This window comes from Mus musculus, chromosome 5 (assembly GCF_000001635.26).
Source record: "Mus musculus strain C57BL/6J chromosome 5, GRCm38.p6 C57BL/6J".
NCBI classification, from domain to species: domain Eukaryota; kingdom Metazoa; phylum Chordata; class Mammalia; order Rodentia; family Muridae; genus Mus; species Mus musculus.
In genome coordinates, this window is record NC_000071.6 from 123,601,873 (window position 1) to 123,622,170 (window position 20,298).

Genomic DNA, 20,298 nt, shown 5'->3' on the forward strand with positions numbered 1-20,298 from the left:
TGCTCTGCCAAGAGTCAGGAGGTCTCCTCAGCCCCTTCCAGCGCTGAGTACGGCACAAGGAATATAATTAGTCCATCTGAGATCACAGCACAAGAGGACAGTACGACCTCTTTGCCCATCCTACAGAAAGAGCCCACCACCTCCACCAGAGATGGTCAAAGAACTGGGAGAAACAAAAGACAAAGAAAAGCCAACTGAGACAGACTGAGCACTCAAATCCTTCTCTTCCTCTCTTTCCCAGCCTTGGGCCACCCTGGTTCCACATCCCAGATGCCGCAGACATTTCAGCTACATCAGAAAGAAATTTCTTCTTCGACTTCTATTTTTCATGAACTCAAGTTTCTCTCAAGCTGATCAAAGGAGTCTGCAGTGACCCTGCTTAAGTCAACTCCCTTTGATTCTGTCCCAAGCCCAAGTGACATGACAAATGTTGGGACACTGTCCCCAGAGGATACTGAACAGATTACTAGCTTCTCTGTGCTTCCATCTTCTGCCACAGGGACGAAGAGTGCTGTCACACAGAACTGTGGCGGGGATAGATTGCCACTATCATCTCTGTGTGCGAGCACCAGAGCTGGGTGGCGTAGCATTTCCTCTATGACATGAGGAGAGCTGAGCAAAGCTATAATAAAAATCGGAGAGTCTCACATAAACTCTGGACATGGTGACTTTCCCAGTACTTGGGAGGTGGCAGCAGGGGGACTGCTCTGAGTTTGAAGCCAGCCTCTAGGACAGGCTGAGTTCCAGGCTACCAGTGATGTTCTGCTCTCAAAAAACAGAAAGAAAAAAAAAAGTGTTTTCACCACAAACTGCTCCATCTTGATGTAAATGAAGTGCTGTGACTTTAAATTACTCACTAGTCACAGCCAGTGCTTGCAGGAGGCAAGCGAGCTTTTCCTCTGTGGTATAAAGCAATCACAAATGGCTAGAACTCCCAGCTGCTGCTCAGGGGTCAGATGTGAGCAACATTTAGCTTCAGTGTTCATTTACAATCCGTTCTGTTCCCATGTTTCAGAACGGTTTCTGTCAGAGAAGTCTACGACACACAACTCAGCAAGCAGGCTGTGATGCACTCTCGTTAGAACCCACATTCCACAAATCAACACACACACACACACACACACACACACACACAGACACACACACGTTCACAAGTCTGTCGGCAAAATGCTATGTCTTTAAACTTAAAGAGAGTCCTCCTCAGAATCAACTGGTAACCCTCACACAAAACCATAATCTTAGAATCTGTATCCTGAAAACCAACTTCAGTGAAAGAGGGAAAAATATCTTGGAATCAAAGCTGTGGTAGGGAGAAGACACTGTCTGGCTCTTCTCATTTAAATGCACTAGGAGAGTAGTGATTGAATAAGAACCTTTCTAGCTGCTTGTAAGTGTGCTGCTTTCTAGGCGCTGGTGCTGCTCGTGTGTGTGTGTGTGTGTGTGTGTGTGTGTGTGTGTGTGTGTGTGACATGATAGTGGAACTTCGTGTGTGTGTGTGTGTGTGTGTGTGTGTGTGTGTGTGTGTGAGACGTGATAGTGGAACTTCACTCCGACCCTAAGTTCTATAGCCGTGTGCATCCCTGGAAGCAAAGAGATAAATGAGCCATCTCACAGGAAACAACTTCATCACACAGAGCAGATCTGAGTAGCCCCCGGGGAACGCTGCAGGGACAGGGACACCAGCACCCCTGAGCCTCCTCAGGGTCCCCACTGAAGAGCCACTGACCTTCTGGTGACTTGTGACTTCGTCCCGGGTTCTCCCCAGCTCCTCGGCAAGTTTGACGTTCTCTTCCTGCAGTGCTGAAAGCTGCTGGGACTTCTGAGCTGCTGCCTGCTTTAGGGTTTCTCTGAAAGGACAGTGAGTGCACGGTTACCATAGAAACAAGACAAGCAAGGAAACTGTGGGAGACAACAGTTTCACAGCGCCGAGGAAAATAGATCTGGGTCACGTGCCTGATAAGATCTATAACAACAAGAGACCGGGCACATCTTAACCTCTCAGAAAGAGATTGGCTGTCCACAATTATGACATTTTAAAATACCGAATGAACACTCTCTCTACACCCTATTACCACCCACACCCCACCCAAAAGCAAATTTTGCTGTACAATAGATGACAAATGCCATGGTCAGTATAGCCTTCATCGATAGGAAAACTGGTTAGATAATTATCCTGAACCCCACTATGACGATGGTGATTTAATTTACTGCCTGAGCACTTTGTTCTAGGGGCAAACATAAATCTTTTAATCTATTTTTCTCTTGGAATAAAAACCCAGGGACCCATCAGAGTCAGGTGCTACTGTGAAGCTGAGTTTATTTTTAGGACAATGGGAAGTGAAATGCCCAAAGGAATTTTTTTTCCAAAATAAATAGGAGATAGTTGATGGTATTCTTTCTACAATGCTAATTGTTAATTAAAAGCAAATAAACATAATAGCTTGCCAGCTAACCAGCATCATGAGGGCCAATATAAACAATAAGGTAGATATATTTATTAGATATTTTCTTATTACTAAATTAAACCAGGAATAAGGGAAGGAACTTCGTGAAGGAGTACCAGGAGGAGGTGGGGCAGCAATTGGGATATAAAGTGAATAAATAAATTAGAGGGAAAAATAATAATAAGTACATTTTTAAAAGATTAACCAAATATACATTTGGAACTATTATCATTTACATATGGCTGTTCAAAATATTTTCATTTAATCACTAGATTCTAGTTTATGCCATGGGAGGTTTTGAGACAGTTTTGGATTTTAAGTAGGTCTATGATGGGTAAACTCTACTTAGCAAGCTGTCCTATGTGGCTGGATTCTGAATCCAGTCATCTGGGTAGGAATCCATCTGTCAATGCATGAACACATCTATTTTTAACTTCAATTGTCTAATGGGTGGCAGTGCTTGGCATATTCGATTTTCTCAATTTTTAATTCTCCACCTACCAATGATAACATACTCTATGAAGACCTCATGAAGGTTTAGGGGAATAAATCTAAACAAAAGCTCTCTTAGCACACTGAATTCGACTTTCTTACAGAGATAAGTGTATAGGGAGTACAGCAAGCCTGGGCCCTGAAGGCAAGGATTTTAACTGTGGAGCCATCGACCTCTTTACCCTTACAGATATCACCAGTTCTTGTCAACTTGACACAGACTAGATATACCCAAGAAGGGAGCCCAGCTGAAGAGCTGCCTGTATCAGACTGGTCTGCAGACATGTCTGTGGGGCATTTGATTAACTGTTGACTGATGTGGGGGTAAGGTCCCAGCCCACCATGGGCAGCACCATCTCTGGGCAGGAGGACCTAGGCTGTATAAGAGCAAAGCATGAGCGTTGAGAGTGAGCCAGTAGGCACTGTCCCTCATTGAGCTCTGCTCTGGTTCCTGCCTCAGGGTCCTACTCTGACTTCCCCCAGTAATGGACCGTGACCTATAAGCCAAATAGACCTTTCTTCCCCAAGTTGCTTTTGGTTGTGGTATTTATCACAGCAACAGGAAAACAAAGTAGAATGGATAAACACATACACACACACACACACACACACACACACACACACACACACACCACATATTAAATTCATTGACTGGCTAAAGTCCAGTAACCCTTGACAAATCAGAAGATTTTTCTTACAATGAAGCCATCATAAACTACAGTATTTCTCAGGTTGTCGCTACCTTCATGGGAACATTTCCGTCTGCTGATACAAAGTCTTGCTATGTTGGAAGCTGACCTTGAACTTGAACTCGGCCTGCCTTGGCCTCTGGTGTGCTGGGATTACAGTGCATGCTACCACATCTGGCAGCCAGCAGTGATGTTTGAGCTCCTCTTCTGCTTCGCTAAAAACATGTTGTTTCATCACATATGCACAAGGCTTAGGTATTACAAGGTATTGAAAATGCTGGTTTAAAGAACATACAGTGCAGCCATGTGTAGTGGCGCACGCCTTTGACCTCAGCACTCAGGAGGCTGAGGCAGGTGAATCTCTGCAAGTTCTAGGACAGCCAGGGCTGGAGATCTTGTCTCAAAAGAGCAAACACAAAACAGACAAACAAACCAACAAACAAGACATACTGTGAGCTGGAGGTGTGGATCAGTGGGTTAGTGATTGCTTAGTACCACCCACTAAAAAAATAGTGCAGTTAAAAAAAAAAAATCAAACCAAAAACCAAAAACACCGCCACTGGGGCTCAGTAGGTAAAGCACTTGCCACGCAAGCCTGAGTCAGGATTTGAACCCCAGAACGCACGTAAAGGTAAAAGAAGAGAACTGACTCCACGGAGCTGGGTTCCATCTCAAATAGAAGAAACCAATATTTCCAACAACTGAGTGAGTGTGTGTGAGTTCGTTTGTGGGTACATCTGCGAGTGTGTATGTACACATGGGAGGCCAGGCTTGCCCTGGTTGTCTTCTTCAACCACTTTCCACCTTACTTGATGAGACACGAGCTCTCACTGGGTGTGAGCTCTAGGATCTGCTAGAGCAGCACCAGCGAGGCCAGGACTCTTCCTCTTGCTCCCTCCCCAGCACCAGCACCATGGGTGCCCCAGCCACACCGGCCTTTACCCGGTTGCTAGGGATCCAATGGCAAGTCCTTAGGCTTGCTCGGCGGGCGAGCATGTTACCAACTAAGCTACCTCCCAGCCATTCTAACCAATCTTCAAGCTGCTTTTCTTTCAGGACAAGGTATCTTAAAACAGAAAGTAGTCCCTAGCTTAAAAATGAGAGAATAAACACTTGATACTGACTTACATTTTGCTCATAAATCTATTAAGTTAAATATAGTCCAGAAAACTGGACTGTCTTGTCAGTTCTTCAAAGACAGAAAGTCACAGAGCGATGGGAACCACTTCACTGTGGCTCCTGCTGGAATTAGGAGCTGCCTAACTCAAATCAAGGGCTCTCTTGGGCGGTGGTGGCGCACGCCTTTAATCCCAGCACTCGGGAGGCAGAGGCAGGCGGATTTCTGAGTTCGAGGCCAGCCTGGTCTACAGAGTGAGTTCCAGGACAGCCAGGGCTACACAGAGAAACCCTGTCTAAAGACAAGACTCAAGCAAGGAGCATGGAGTTAACCCATCACACGCGCTGGTTTCCAGCTCTAAGAGCAGCAGCCACGGAAGGGACTCCATGAGGCAGTGCAGCTCCTCTGGTCCCCCTGTTTCTCTAGGAGGCATTGTTCTATTAGCTAAGAACAAACACCATGGCTCTGGAGAACATGGCTGCCTGCCGCTGTATGCCTATCACACACACACACACACACACACAGAAATACACACACATACACACTACACACACACATACACACAAAAATAGACACACACACACACAAAAGCTGTTGTTCATGCTCTAGCTTTTGGCACTGAACAATGCAACTCAGGAATGCACAACAACCCAGGAAGTACCATTCCAGTCACATAGCCCTTTGAGAGCAGACGTCCCTGCCTTGAAGTGTGGCCAAGCCTAGGGCAGAGGACAGAGAGTCACAGGCCAGGGCTTTTCATCAACCCCCCAGGCCTCCTTCCACCAGTTTCTATGCAAAGTTAAAATCTAGCCATGGGGTGCCTTGTCACTGACAGGAAGAGGGAATTTCCTCAGGCCTGGTGGGCAGAAAGACTCTAAAGCGGCCCTGGCACAGGGCCTGCTTCTCTGTCATTTCAACCACTTCCCTCAGGGAAGTAAGTGTCAGAAGAAAGATAGGCCACCATTGCTATGACAGTGGCTGGCCCCACTGTCTCCGATTCCCACTCCTTCCACAGGCATGAGGCAGGGCACAAAGACAATAGGGGTGGGGGTGGGGGTGAGACAGGTCCTCACTAGGCAGCACGAGCTGACCTGGAATTGACAGCGATCCTCCTGCTGGTCTCCCGCTTTCTGGGATGACAAGCGTGCACCACCACATCCAGCTATGAAGACCACCTCTCCCCAACTCCCGCTTCAGACTCAGTGCCTCACACGCACTAAGCACGCACTTTACAACCGCACTGAGCCAGAGTTTGTCTCTCTGTGGGTGTGGCGCTAATTCTGAACCAACTGGGAAGGGCGATGGCGCGTGATCAGTGAGGACTCACCACATTGAGTGGGCAGACTACTGAAGGACGAGTCCTAAGTAATCAATGTGGAACGAGAATGCTATCTAAACATAAGGGCTCTCTTGGTTAGGTCCACTGTGGCTCTGCCCCCACCCCTACTCCATCCCCCAGTACCACCTAATGTGCTCTGAGAGCTCAGGAGTAACACTACAGCAATTGGAGACCTGTGACACAAATGAACTAAAGTCACTTCAGTGTCCCACAGCCAGGTAGCATTAACTACTTGTGTCACAAAGGGACAAACTGTTTAAGTTATTCTTGAGTCCACCCCTCTCTGAATGTAACTAAAATGCTAGTTTCCCTTGTGTTTGATATGTATCTTCTTATTCATGTGTGTGTGTGTGTGTGTGTGCAAGCACATATGTGAGCATGGTGCACATGTGGATAGAGGCTAGTGGACACTGGGTGTCTTCTTCAGTCACTCTCTGCTTCATGTTTGGAGACAGGGTCTCTCCTGAACCTGGAGTTCACTGTTGCAGCTACATTAGATGTTCAGCAAACCCCAGGGACCCTCCTGGCTCTGCCCCGAAGCTCTGGAGTTATAGGTATACACCACCATACTCATCTTTGTAAGTGGGGGCTTGGGATTTCAACTCAGCTGCTCATTTTTTCCCCCAGCCATCACTTACTAAATGCAGCTGTAGCCCAGGCTAGCCTGGAATTTACTATGTAGCCTAGGCTGGCCTCTAATTCACAGTAATTATCCTGTCTCAGACTCTCAAGTACTTGAAATTATAGGCATATGCCACCATGTCTGACTTTTTTCCTATTAAAAAAAGTTTTGAAAGATTCATTTTGATATTTTTAGTTAATTATTTTTGAGACAGGGTCTCTCTGTGTAGCCCTAGCTGTCCTGGAACTTGCTAGGTAAACCAGGCTGGCCTTGAACTCACAGAGATCCATCCACCTGCCTCAGCCTCCCAAGTGCTGGAATTAAAGGCGTGCACCACCATGTCGAGCTTTTGAAGTATTTGTTAATAAAAGGTCTTACGATCTTATCCATATGTTATGGCCAGCTATCACATAAACATTCAAATTTCACTCTAGTACATAACCGGTCATCTAGTTGGAAAGTCACAGTGAACTCTGTGTGTCTTAATTCAGCAGCTAGCCCAGATTCCTTTGATCTTCAACTTAGCCATGGTTCTAAGGGTGATTCCTGAATTCGCTCATGGGGAACACATTTTAGGTGACCGATAGACAACTATTTTCTAGTCTTTTCAGATATTGCTTTTCTTTTAAAGCATAAAATTCCCCTCAGAAGAGACAAACTCACATTTCTTTCTTGAATTCTTCCATTTTTTGGTTCTCTACACTCAGCAGTTCTTTTGACTTGTTCAGCTCTTCCACAGTTTTCAAGTTGTTTTCCTTAAGTGTGTCCAACTTAAAGACCAAGAGAGAAAGAAAATGGATGAAATCATTTCATTTTTCAGTGACATGGCTGGATAAATTATTCACAAAGATATGTATTTAAAAATAGATGACATTAGTCATGTGTAAGCGGCAGGGAGAGTCATCAGGAGACGAGATACGAACGACAAGTTGATTATGAACTGCGCACGCATCTCCTCCCCCTTCACTCATTTCCTGTACACCTGGCCAAAATGCCAACCTGAACTGCCAGTGTGTGTCAAGGCAGAGCGTCCTTTAGTCATGTGTGCTTTTGTTTGTTTGCTTACCTCCTCCCCCTCCCCAGGCTGGGGTTATCAATGTACACTACCATGTCTGGCTTTGTTATTCTCTTGTAAAATTCTCAGTATTTTCACCTGAGGTTGCCCTTCAAAACAGCCCATCTTTAAAAGGCTACTTCTTAGTAGACTGTCAAGCATCAACAGTCTCAAGGATCAATCTTTGCAATCCTGCAGGAAAGCCCTTTTCTCTCCTCACTCATCAGTAATATAGGAGATGATCTTTCCAATGTCAGTTTTAAACTTATAAAGCTTATTTATTTGAATCAACCATTTGTCAGCTGGGGGTAAATCCATCTGCAATTTCTGTGAAGAGGAAGACACCATGCTGCCAGAGTGACGTGTTCTCACACACATTCCTCCCACACACTGTCCAGGAGCCTTCTTAACGCCTGCCCTCTAGTGGGGAAGTCAGGCATTTCATGAATGGAGCATTGGCTGGTGGCTGGAGTTCTTGGAATGGATGGAGCTTATTCCGTCCATCCACTATACAAGGTGTGATTCTGGAGGCAGGCTAGCAAACCTGGGCTTTATATCCTTATGTCTTATAGCCAGAGGAGGGAGATGCCTCCTATTGTCATATCGTATGCCATCAACCAGGAGTCCAGAAAGTACCATGCTAATTTTAACATACCACATTCCTTTTTTGGTTTTTCGAGACAGGGTTTCTCTGTATAGCCCTGGCTGTCCTGGAACTCACTTTGTAGACCAGACTGGCCTCAAACTCAGAAATCCGCCTGCCTCTGCTGGGATTAAAGGCGTGCGCCACCACACCCGGCTACCACATTCCTTTTAATGTCCTTTAATATCCTAGATGTATGACTGAAGGAAATAAAGCATTGTAATAGGCCCAAGAAACAGCTCGTCTACCTTGTGATCTGGTAGTAACAGACTTCCTGAGGGAAGACACAATTCTGCCGGATCCCTTCCTCCAGGGAAATGCTCAAAACCTGGGTGTACTCTCTGTAAATTTTTATTTACCCAAATTACCTCCACATGTCCATTTTGGAAGATCTGACCTTCAGCCTTGTATGGGGGCTTAGTCTTCACGTAGCTTTTCCACCTGGCAGTCCCTTCCTTTGAACTACTTTCTGAATGTCTTACTTGCCTGTGACTTTAAAAAGCGCCTGAAACTATCTAGACCTTCACATCCCACCTCAGATAGCTTTTTGGGAAGAATTTCTGTGAGCTGGGGAGATGGGCACAGGGCATCAGAGTGACATCCAAAGGGAAATGCTATGTGTAGACAGAACAGAAATAACCTGACGAGCTCCAGAAATGACTCGCTCAAGAAGACACGAAAGGATGTAAATACTGAATCAAGCCAAGAAAAAGCCTTTACAGGGGTGGGGAAATGGAAGAAAGTTGAAGGGGAAACTGTGTAGGATAAAAGGAAGGCTATAAAACTCTCACAGTGCCACCACTAAGTAGTTATCTATGACAACCACATATGGGGGCTTCCTCTTCATCCTTTGGCTTTTTCACTAGTTTTTAGGATCTTACGTAGCCCAGACCAGCTTTGAACTCCTAATTCTTCCACTGCTACCGCCCAAGGACTGGGTTTATAGGCATGCATCAGTGTCACCATGAATTCTTACAAGTTTAGTGCTACTAAGCAAGTACTAGATTCATAGCATGGTGTACATTCAGGTCTAACACAGATCAAACTTTAAAAGTCCACACTTCGGGCTGGCGAGATGGCTCAGTGGTTAAGAGTGCCGACTGCTCTTCCGAAGGTTCCGAGTTCAAATCCCAGCAACCATATGGTGGCTCACAACCATCTGTAACAAAATCTGATGGCCCTCTTCTGGAGTGTCTGAGGACAGCTACAGTGTACTTACATATAATAAATAAATAAATAAATCTTTAAAAAAAAAAAGTCCACACTTCAAAAAGACTACTCTTAGCCGGGTGGTGATGGTGCACGCCTTTAATCCCAGCACTTGGGAGGCAGAGGCAGGCTGATTTCTGAGTTTGAGGCCAGTCTGGTCTACAGAGTGAGTTCCAGGACAGCCAGGGCTATACAGAGAAACCCTGTCTCAAAACAAACAACAAAAAACAATCAAACAAACAAAGACTACTCCTGAGTTAAGTCTTTTTAAGTTAACATCCCACGAAGTCAGGAAGCTTGGAACACACACACATACACACAGACACTTAAATCTGATTACTTCATTCTGTAGTCTTGCATTTGTTTGCTTGGTGTCCTCCAAGGAGGCCAGCGTTTCTGTTTTCTCTTTGGTCATCTGTTCCATGATCTGCATGGCGTCTTCTGCAGTCTGAGCAGCCTAAGCACAAGGAGACACGGTGAGGAGACAGCACGGGCACCATCTAGGGAATTCAGACTGCGCGGCTGAGACTGCTCTCAGAGTCTGTGGGGCTGAGCAGCACACACATAGGGTGAGAGCCATCAGCCCAGCCACAGCGCACACAAACCAGGCCGTGAAGGGTCTACACTGTGGAGGAAATCCAGGCGGGAGGCCCTTCCCATGGCATTCCTCATGAAGTCAACTCTGAATCCTTTCCACATTCTCTCCTCCCTCTCCACCTCCATCCAAGTTCCAAGTTCCACTGACAAGCATGCGCTCATCATTGTGACAGACTATCTGGCGATGATGCAGAACAACCCTAGAGAGTTGAATGAATGGCTCTTACATTGACTGGAGTAAGTACAGAAGACTTTCCTGGCTACCTCAGTTTGGGGCTTTTGAAGTCACTCAATTTAAGCTAAGAATTTTTCACACAATTATAAATTATTTGGGCAATTATGGTATAAGGCTCAAGTGTTTCATGGGAGACATTGAATGGGAAAAATCTAAGAGAAATGGAGTGATGACTATGACTGTGAATAAAAAAGATATATGTCCAGTAATGTAAATTCTTAGCTACTAAATATAAAAAATAATCGTATGACTATTGAAGACATTTGATTACAACTTCATTTGGTGGGTCTGATGATGTCAGTGAGTGCTCTACTACCAGCCATGGGGATTTCAGCGGGATCGTCTCCCTCCTGAGGGACAGACACGATGCACGGAATGACACAGGAGACTGTATTTCAGTGAAGCCTCCAGGAGAGAGCTAAATTTACAGGGATCAAAGCCTCTCCATAAATAAGAAAATAAGAAAATATAAAAGCTTTTTTATTCACAGTTTTCAGGGTTTTCTGCAATGAGGAGAAGTGACTTCTACAATTAGACATTCAATAATGAATCAACCCCTTAGGCTGTAATGAAAAGGTGGACATGGAGATGGAGACACACACACACACACACACACACACACACACACAGCTAGCTTAGTCAGGTGGATTTCCCTAGGTTGCAATGAAGAGAAATCACCTACACCTAAGCCCCGAGTGTTAGTGCACAGTTAGTGAGGACTCTGGGTGCTAAGTACTCGAACCTCTCACTTTACCGTGAACGAATGAAGGGTCTCAAGCTCTCTAATTTTAAGGGTAAGCTTGCTCTTGTCTTTCCTCAGAGTCCGGTTCTCGCTTTGGGACTCTAGGAGGTTGGCTGAGATGTGGCTGTTGGTCTGGGCCAGCTGGCTAATCTCTTTCTGAAGGATGAAGTAGCTCTCTTCCAGCTTCTCCTTCTCCTTCAGCGCCTCTTCGTTTCTCAGCATCATCTCCCGTTTCTCAGCCAGGAGGTTCTTGTTGTCCTGGAGCACCTCGGCCCTCTCTGTCAAGGCCACCTCGTGGTTCAGCCGCAGGTCATCCAGTATCTTGGTGAGGCAGCTGTGTAGTTCTTGCAGTTCCAACTTGGACTTGGAAAGGGCAGCGAAGTCGCTTTTGAGGGTCTCGATGTTGGCCGCGAGCTGAGCCGTCTCTGCACTCAGGAGCTCCTTTTCCTTAATGATCTCCTCCACCTTCTGCTCTGAGTTGGTCTTCTCTTGGGTAAGTGTGAAATTCTCAGTTTGGAGCTGCTCGCTGCACACCCTCAGCCTCTGTATCTCTTCCTCCAGGAGCACTACTCTCCCATGGAGCTTGTTGTTCTCGTACAAAGAGGTCTCGCTCTCCTTGGCCCTGGCCTCCTTCTCCAGGATTAACGTCTGCTGGATTTCCCGAATCTCCTCGTTTAGCTTCTGACACTCTTCCTGCAGGTTCAGGCCATCCCTCAGCAACATGTTCTTCTCGCAGCAACAGGTCTTCAGCTCAGCGTTCAAGTTATCCTTCGCCTGTATCATGCTAGTGTGCTCTTTTTCGAGATTCTTTTTGGCGTCCTGAGCCTCTTTCAGCAACAAGGAGAGGTCGCACTTGCTGCTCGTCAGCTCCTGGTTCTCCTTCTTTCTTTCCTGCAGCTCCTTCTTGAGGGCATCGATGTTACCGAGCAGCTTCATCTTCTCCTGCATAACAATCCGCCTGTTTGTAGCCTCTTGGTCATACTTCCTTCTCAGATCCCCTATGGTCTTGATAGAACTTTCCCTGTCAGCGAGCAGATCTCCGTTCTGCAGCTCCAGGGCCGACTTCTCCTTCAGGAGACTATCCTGCTGCTTTTTCAGCTTGGCGACTTTCTGGCAGGCCACCTCCTTCTCGGAGGTTAAGTACGTGATCTTCTCGTTCAGGCCCATCTCGAGCCGGGCCACCTCTTCTGATTGTTTGCTGAGTTTCTCGGTGATGATTCTATTCTCGCTGAGCAGCTCCTCCTTCTCTGCCAGGAGCGTCCGCTCGGAGGCCGCCAAGCTCTCCTTCTCGTGGAGGAGCTGGATACACTCGGAGTCCGTGATGGCGCGGCAGGTCTTAATCTCTTCCAGGAGTTTGGTGAGGCTGGAGTTCGAGGTCTGGAGCTGTCTCATATCCAGCTCCGCCTTCCTCAGCGCTTTGCTGGCACAGTCCAGCTGCGTGCGCAGGGTCTCCGCCTCCGTGCTGAGCAGCTGTTTGACCTGCAGGGTGGCCTCCAGGCTGGCGCTCAGCTTCTCCTGGCCCTGGCGCAGCGTGTCCTTCTCAAACTGCAGGTCTCGGTTGGTCTGGAGAAGGTTCTCCCGCTCGGCCTTCAGGGTGAGGCAGGTGTTGTCCAGGCTCATCTGCTTCTCCGCAGCTGACTTCTTCTCAGTCGTGAGGTCCTCGATCTCTTGCACCAGAGCCTTCTGGTCCTTGACGAGCTCCTCGTAGGCGCTCTGCAGCTTCTGGATGACGTCATCCTTGTCTTTGACCAGGACCAAGTTCTCGGCGGTGAGCTTCTTGACCTGGCCCTCCAGGTGCTCTTTCTCGGCGCGCGCCTTCTCCGACATGGCCATCAGCTTGTCCTTGCAGAAGCGGAGCTCCTCGATGAGCACCTGCATGCTCACCTTGGAGGCTTCCAGGGAGTCGTTCTCCATGTGCATCTTCAGGAGTTCTTCCTGGGCAGCGTTGATCTCCTTAAGTAGTTTCTCTCTCTCGGCCACTAGGGACTCCCTGTCCCGGTGCTCCTGCTGATAGCGTTTCTCGGCGACCTGCTTCTCTTCCGAGACTCTCTCCTTTTCTAAGTGGAGGGTTTCGTTTACCGACCAGAGTTTCTGCTGGTCTTCCTGAAGCAAAGTGATCTTGGTCTCCACTTCTATCAGCTTTGATAAAAGAGAACCTTTCTCTAACTTTAAAGCATTTGCCTCCTGGGCATAGAGCTGCTTCTCTGATTTCAGACCCCTCAGCTCTTCTGACATCACTTCAATCTCTTTTTTGGCTGATGTTAACAAATAAGTTAGCGACTACAGGGACAAAAGATGGAAAGAATGGGAACAAATGAAATCAAGCAGGCAAATGCAAGCCCAAATAACTTAATGTGACCTAAACCAAAGAAGGTTTAGAATTTCCTACAATAAGCTTTGTAAACACTATCTGAATAACCAGGGGGCATGAGCTGGAGGAGGGGCCCATAAAGGGACCGGACAAAGAAAACAAACTTTGCAAAGGACCCATTTGCTTCTTCTCTTCGAAACAATGTGCGAAATCATTTCTAGAACCACCCTTGGGTTCCACATTAAGAATGAACCTCTTGCTTACTGTTCTGTCAGGTTATTTCTATCTCAAAAAATGATTCATGGAAGATTTTTTCAAAACTATGTCAGGGACAAAACCAAAAAAAAAAAAAAGTGGGTATATTTTAATAGGTGGGTACATTCTATCAAAAGAAGGGATAGCAAGGGAAAGGCTGTTGGTGTGTAAGCCCTCACTTAGCAGGAAGGACAGTCAACAGGCTAAGAGTGTCAATCATCAGTCGCAGTGTCACAGGCATGTTACTCAGGTGCACACTAATTTCTAGGCCTTGCTGGCTACAATGAAGTGTTTGTTAAATGTACTAATTTGTAAGATAAATTAATGATGTCTATATTGGCACTACCCAGAGTTTTCTGTGATGGAATAAATGTTAACTTATTAACATTTAATAGCTAGAGAGCTGATTTCGAAGCTGCACAAATTTAACTTTACACAGCCTCATCTAACTAGTGGCTTCTGGAATAGACAGCAGAGTTTTTTGGGTCACCGGGTGACTGGCTTAGTGACCTCCTGAAGTGACATATAAAGCTTACTGGCTGCATACATAAACTTATTTGAGGTGACCCCCTTAGGTCTCATCAGATTCTTCGGAGTTTGTCATCGGATGACAATTTGGAAGAGGAGTAAGCCTAGTGTTTTAGCCAAAAGAGTTTTACATAGAACCACCAAAGTCAGTGCGGCATCACACGAGCTACTAGACCGCTGTGGTGTAGTCTGCAATACTGAAGCCTTTCAAGAAGCAGGAGACCACATAGAAGAGGAGAGACTGTGCCCCTTACACCTGACGTGTATTATGTTATGGTCCTCCTAATTAACGGGAGGGTGTGTGGAGTCTGTGTTGCTGTTCCTTTTGGTTCCTGGAACTTGATACTAGGGCAGGGTAGGTGGGCACTCTACAACTAAGACAGCCTTAACAAGAGGCTTTAATAGTTTCAGATTCTCTTTCATGATTTCTTTTGTAAACTTCTCTAATGCAGTAAAATAAACATTTGAGATTAAAAAAAAATTTGATCAATAAAAAAGTGAAATAGTAGTAGGAAAGGTAAACTTTACTCAGCTACCAAAGTCAAAAAACGTAATGGAGTTTAGATACGATCCTGACCCATAAATTGAAATTCCAGGTTCTAACTATTTTCAACTAATTAGGTATTTTCTTGATTTATGTGAACCCAGCTTCCTTGTCAGGTCAGCAAGCTCACAGAGGCTTCCTGGGGACAGTCAAAGCCTTCTTCAGAATTCTAATTCTTCCTATGAGACTCTGCTCATCAGCTGGGTTCCCTCCGGTTCCAACACTGCCCACTTGCTTCCCTGGGCCTCTGCCTCGCGCCTTTCTAGCATTTGTCTCTTTTAACCACCCTAGTTCAAGGTGGAGCAGGCTCAGCCAAGATGAGAGAAAGATGCTTTCCCAACAGAAAATCTACTGCAAGCAAGCAGACAGAGGCCAGGCAACAGTACGAGGTTGCAACCACTGGGGACAAGCAGCACAGGGGGTGGTGATGGCTACACAGGACATTTGGGGAAGAGACCTTGTAGCCATGACCCTCCTCTACAAGGACAGCAGCTGTCACAAAACACTAAAAGTCACAACAGATGCAATCTGCCACTCTGCCATGCATGCACAGGTCACATCTGTCCCTAACCTCTCTTGCAGCCTTGATGCAAAACCAACTAAGATATAACCCAAGTGCACTCTTTCTGCCCCAGAACATACTTTGGCTTTGTCGGCCTGTGTTTTCAGCTCCTCCATGTCCTGCATCAGATCTCTGTTCGCCTCCTGAGCAGCCTTCAGCTTATCCTCTGTGTCCGCCAGCATCTTCTGGAGGTTCTGCAGGATTTCTTCATGCTTTGTTTTAGTCTCAGAACTGGCTTTTTCATACTTAGCTTTCAGGTCCTGACACTGGTTGTAGCTTGTTTCCATCTTCTTTTCCTGCAGAACCCAAAGGAAGGGCTAAGCCACCGGGCCACACAAGCCACCTGGCCACACCAGTCACCTGGCCACACAGTGACAGCAGTCCCCTTTGCTTCTCCTTACCAGTTCCAACAGTTTTTCCTCCAACTCTTTCTTTTCTTCTTCATGTTTTCTGGCTGCTTGCTGCTGACTCTGCTCAGCTTTAAGAGTCACTTCGCCAATACTCTTCTGCAGAAAACTGGCGTTTTCATTGGCCTTTGTAAGCTTGAGCTGGAGTTCTTCCACGGATCTAGAATGAGTTCCAAGATAAAGTGTCAGATCATTCTTTATACATACATGTACATATGCTGTGTGTGTACGTAATCTATTTATGTGTGCACGCATGGTCACTGTGTCTGTATGATGTGTGAGTCCAGGCATGCACACATCACAGCACTGCACATGGAAGTCAGAAGACAACCTTGGGTGCCAGTCCTCATGATCCACCGTGTTAGAAGCAGGGTTCCTCTTTGCTGCTTCATGCTGGGAGACCCATCTCCACCTCCCCTGTCACTGCAGGTCCTTAGGATTACCTAGACTCTGGGGACCTGAACTCTAATTCTCAAGCCTATTCATCACTTTATCTACTGAACCATCATCACTATATCTAGATTTCTTGTGTTTAAAATTGAAGTTATATTAGAAATATATTATAAATAATAATTAAATCAAAGACTGCAAAATTGATGACTATATAATTATACCTGAAATCAAGACAAACTTAAAAATGACTTGCCTGAAAAATAACTTTAACAACTGTGATTGTTCTAAAGATATTTAGGGTAACAACTACTATAGTTGTAAGGATTTATTACTTTATATTAATAGATCCATAAAGGAATATGAATGAGATAAATATATTAGGCCAGGTGTGATGATGCATGCCTTTCATCCCAGCACTTGGGAGTTAGAGGCAGATTAATTTTGTGGAGTTCAAGGTCAGTGTGGTCTATACAACAAGTTCTAAGACAGCCAGAGCAATAGAGAGACCCTATCTCAGATAAATATATAGATATATAGATATAAATAGATAGACAGGCAGGCAGGCAGGCAGGCAGGCAGGCAGGCAGGCAGGCATAGATAGGGCTAACGAGCCGATTCAGTGGTTAAGAGTACTGGCTGCTCTTTCAAAGAACCAAGGTTTGGTTAGCACCCACATGGTGTCTCACAACCATCCAGAATTCTAGTTTGTGGGAATCTGATGCCCTCTTCTGACCTCTGCAGGTACTGCATGCACACAGTGCCCTTAAATAATTGTAGAAAAATCTATACATATAAAATGAAGATAAATCTAAAATTTTTTACTAAAGGTTATTTTCTAATCTAAAAAAGTATTAAGAAAGAAAATTAAGTTTCAAACCTTCAGCAGACTGAGTTACCAAAAGGTTATTTAAATGCCATTTGGGAAAAGAAAACACAAAAGTTTCCATAAGTAATTGTTGCTGAAAGAGAACCAGATGGGTGCTGGTGGGATAGCTCAGTCAGTAAGGTGTTTGCTTTGCAGGCAATGAGGACCTGAGTTCAATCCCCAGAACCTCTATAAAAGCCAAGTGTGGTGGGACGTGCTTATAATCCCAGCACTCGGGAGGCAGAGGCAGGCCGATCCCTGGGGCCCTTCGGCCAGCTAGCCTAGCCTGCTTAAGGAGTTCCAAGCCACCAAGAGACCCTGCCTTTCAAATGGGGGTGGACAGAGATTGAGGAGTGACTCTGGAAGTTGTCCTGCACCTGCACGGACATAACACAGACAAAGAAAAGCATGAGCTCGCGGGAGCGTGGTGACATTAGACATTAGCCCAGAGTCAGGGCCATCAAGGAGTCATCAAGCAGTGCTCAAGCCGGGAGACAGACGGTGCTGGCTCATCGGTCACCTGCACAGGCGGCACCTGGAGGCCTTCGCCTGGTGACCGAGAACTGGGGTATGTGGGTAAAAGGCTGGAGAGCAATACAATTTTATAAGCATTAATATTTTACAAAGTAAAATTCTAATGGTTCCAAAATGTTCTCTAAATCTCTGCCTCATTAATTAAGTATTTGATTTATAATGACTGCTATGGTGGGGGGCAACTTGAACTTCAGAATAAGCTGGGTGTGGTGGCACACACCTTGAATCCCAACACTTAGGAAACAGACAAGAAGATCTTGAGTTCAAGGACAGCCTGGTTGATATAGGGAGTTCCAGGACAGCCAGGACTACATGTCTCAAAAAACAAACTAACAAAAAAGAACCTAAGAATATTAGACATTATAATTGGCAGACCTTAAGATGAAAGAAGTTTTAGCACTAGGACAATCTAAGTAAAAGTAGTAAGGGCCAAGACCAGGCGGCTCAGCTGGGATACCTCAAGTGAGCCTTGGTTCCTTGTCCTTTCAAATAGGAAGCTAGAAAAATATACTCTACATACACACAATAAGCACACAGTAAGCATCAGTGGGTGTTTCCTGCCTCATTGTGTGAAGGAAGCTATAAACATCTCTAAGGTCCTGTAAAAGCTGTTACTGCCATTATTAAACCAGTGCCTTGTCTTTGTCTTTGTAAGTCACTGAGGGGTCTAGAATCCCACTCCACTCCTTCCTTAACTCTGCCATTCTCATCTCAACAAGTTAAGTGGGTGGAGCTCATTTCAGAAGGCCACACAAGGACTGGTGAGCAAGCCTGATGGGTATTTAAAGCCCACAGTGGAATAGTAAAAAGCACATGTGATTGCCCAAACAGCTGATTCAAGGAGGGAGGAACAGAAAGTTGGACTGTAGCTCCAATCTCCAGACATACACACAGAGACACACACACACCGAGAGAGACAGACAGACAGACACACACAGAGACACACACACACCGAGAGAGACAGACACCGAGAGAGACAGACAGACACACACACACAGAGACACACACACACAGAGACACACACATACACACAGAGACACACACAGAGACACACACACACCGAGAGAGACAGACACAGAGAGAGACAGACCGACACACAGAGACAAACACATACACACAGAGACACACACACACCGAGAGAGACAGACAGACAGACACACACAGAGACACACACACACCGAGAGAGACAGACAGACAGACACACACAGAGACACACACACAGACACAAACACTGAGAAAGAGAGACAAGACACAGACACACACACACACACCCTTTTTTTTTTTTTTTTTTTTTTTTGGTTTTTCAAGTTTCTCTGTCCTAGAACTCACTCTGTAGACCAGGCTGGCCTTGAACTCAGAAATTTGCCTGCCTCTGCCTCCCAAGTGCTGGGATTAAAGGCGTGTGCCACCATGCCCGGCCACACACCCCTTAAATTAAGAAAAATCAGAAAATGGGAACACAATGAGAAAAGGAACCAAGAAGCCTTAAAATAGGATGTCTTAGTCAGGGTTTCTATTCCTGCACAAACATCATGACCAAGAAGCAAGTTGGGGAGGAAAGGGTTTATTCAGCTTACACTGCTGTTTATCACCAAAGGAAGTCAGGACTGGAACTCAGGCAGGTCAGGAAGCAGGAGCTGATGCAGAAGCCATGGAGGGATGTTCCTTACTGGCTTGTCTCCCCTGGCTTGCTCAGCCTGCTCTCTTTTTTTTTTTATTATTTTTTTTATAAATTTTTTTAAAAGATTTATTTTATTAATATATGTAAGTACACTGTAGCTGTCTTCAGACACTCCAGAAGAGGGAGTCAGATGTTGTTGCGGATGGTTGTGAGCCACCATGTGGTTGCTGGGATTTGAACTCTGGACCTTCGGAAGAGCAGTCGGGTGCTCTTACCCACTGAACCATCTCACCAGCCCCTCAGCCTGCTCTCTTATAGACCCAAGATTACCAGCCCAGAGATAGCAACCACCCACAAGGGGCCTTTCCCCCTTGATCACTAATTGAGAAAATGCTTTACAGCTGGATTTCATGGAGGCATTTCCTCAACTGAAGCTCCTTTCTCTGTGATAACTCCAGCTGTGTCAAGTTGACACAAAACTAGCCAGTACACAGGACAACCTTGTTTTCCTGGGTTGGTTTGTTTTGTTTTTAAGACAGGGTTTCACTAGACATACTTCTAGGCCTTGGCTGGCCTAGAACTCACTTTATAGACCAGACTGAAATCCACCTGCTCTCCTCCCAAGTGCTGGGATTGTGCCCATCCAGCAGCCCTGTGCTGTTAATCCCCTATCAAGGCCTTATTGCTGAGCCCACTCCACAACAGGCTGATCGGACATACCTTTCCTTCAGACGTAATTCATCATTCATCTTTGTCAGCTGAGAAGAGTTATCTCCTGACATCTTCATTATTTCTGCAATGTCGTTTTCTAATTTTTCCTTTGCCTTTACCAGCTGATCTTCTCGATCATCCTTCTCTTTAAATTTTGCCTCCATGTCTGAATATACAGAAAATAAAAAGCACTGTTGTGTTAAGAGCACACACACATATATACACATATATACATATATATATACACACACACACATATATAGAATGCATCCTTACTCTAGAGATTTCTAGAGATGTTTGCAGACAGCCATCTCTGCCTGCATGGAAATCACATTCTAGCAGAGACAGATTATAAACTGAATAAAGAAAAACGATGTAATAGGA

The 20,298-nt window shown here is 45.6% G+C and overlaps 1 protein-coding gene across 41 annotated transcripts in view; it reads right to left on the bottom strand.

Annotated features, from left to right (window-relative positions):
• Clip1 (CAP-GLY domain containing linker protein 1) overlaps window positions 1–20,298 on the bottom strand; it is a 106,813-nt gene that overhangs the window by 24,079 nt on the left and 62,436 nt on the right. For 22 of the 41 annotated variants that reach the window (XM_030254711.1, XM_030254713.1, XM_006530416.4 and 19 more), the window contains 7 exons: window positions 19,924–20,080; window positions 15,785–15,950; window positions 15,464–15,679; window positions 11,196–13,463; window positions 9,950–10,066; window positions 7,367–7,473; window positions 1,727–1,847 (listed from right to left, as the gene is read on the bottom strand). In XM_030254711.1, coding sequence (XP_030110571.1) covers window positions 1,727–1,847; window positions 7,367–7,473; window positions 9,950–10,066; window positions 11,196–13,463; window positions 15,464–15,679; window positions 15,785–15,950; window positions 19,924–20,080 — 3,152 coding nt within the window. The remainder of the gene's footprint in view (window positions 1–1,726; window positions 1,848–7,366; window positions 7,474–9,949; window positions 10,067–11,195; window positions 13,464–15,463; window positions 15,680–15,784; window positions 15,951–19,923; window positions 20,081–20,298) is intronic. The other 19 variants (NM_001359222.1, NM_001291229.1, NM_019765.5 and 16 more) reach the window with 1 other exon arrangement.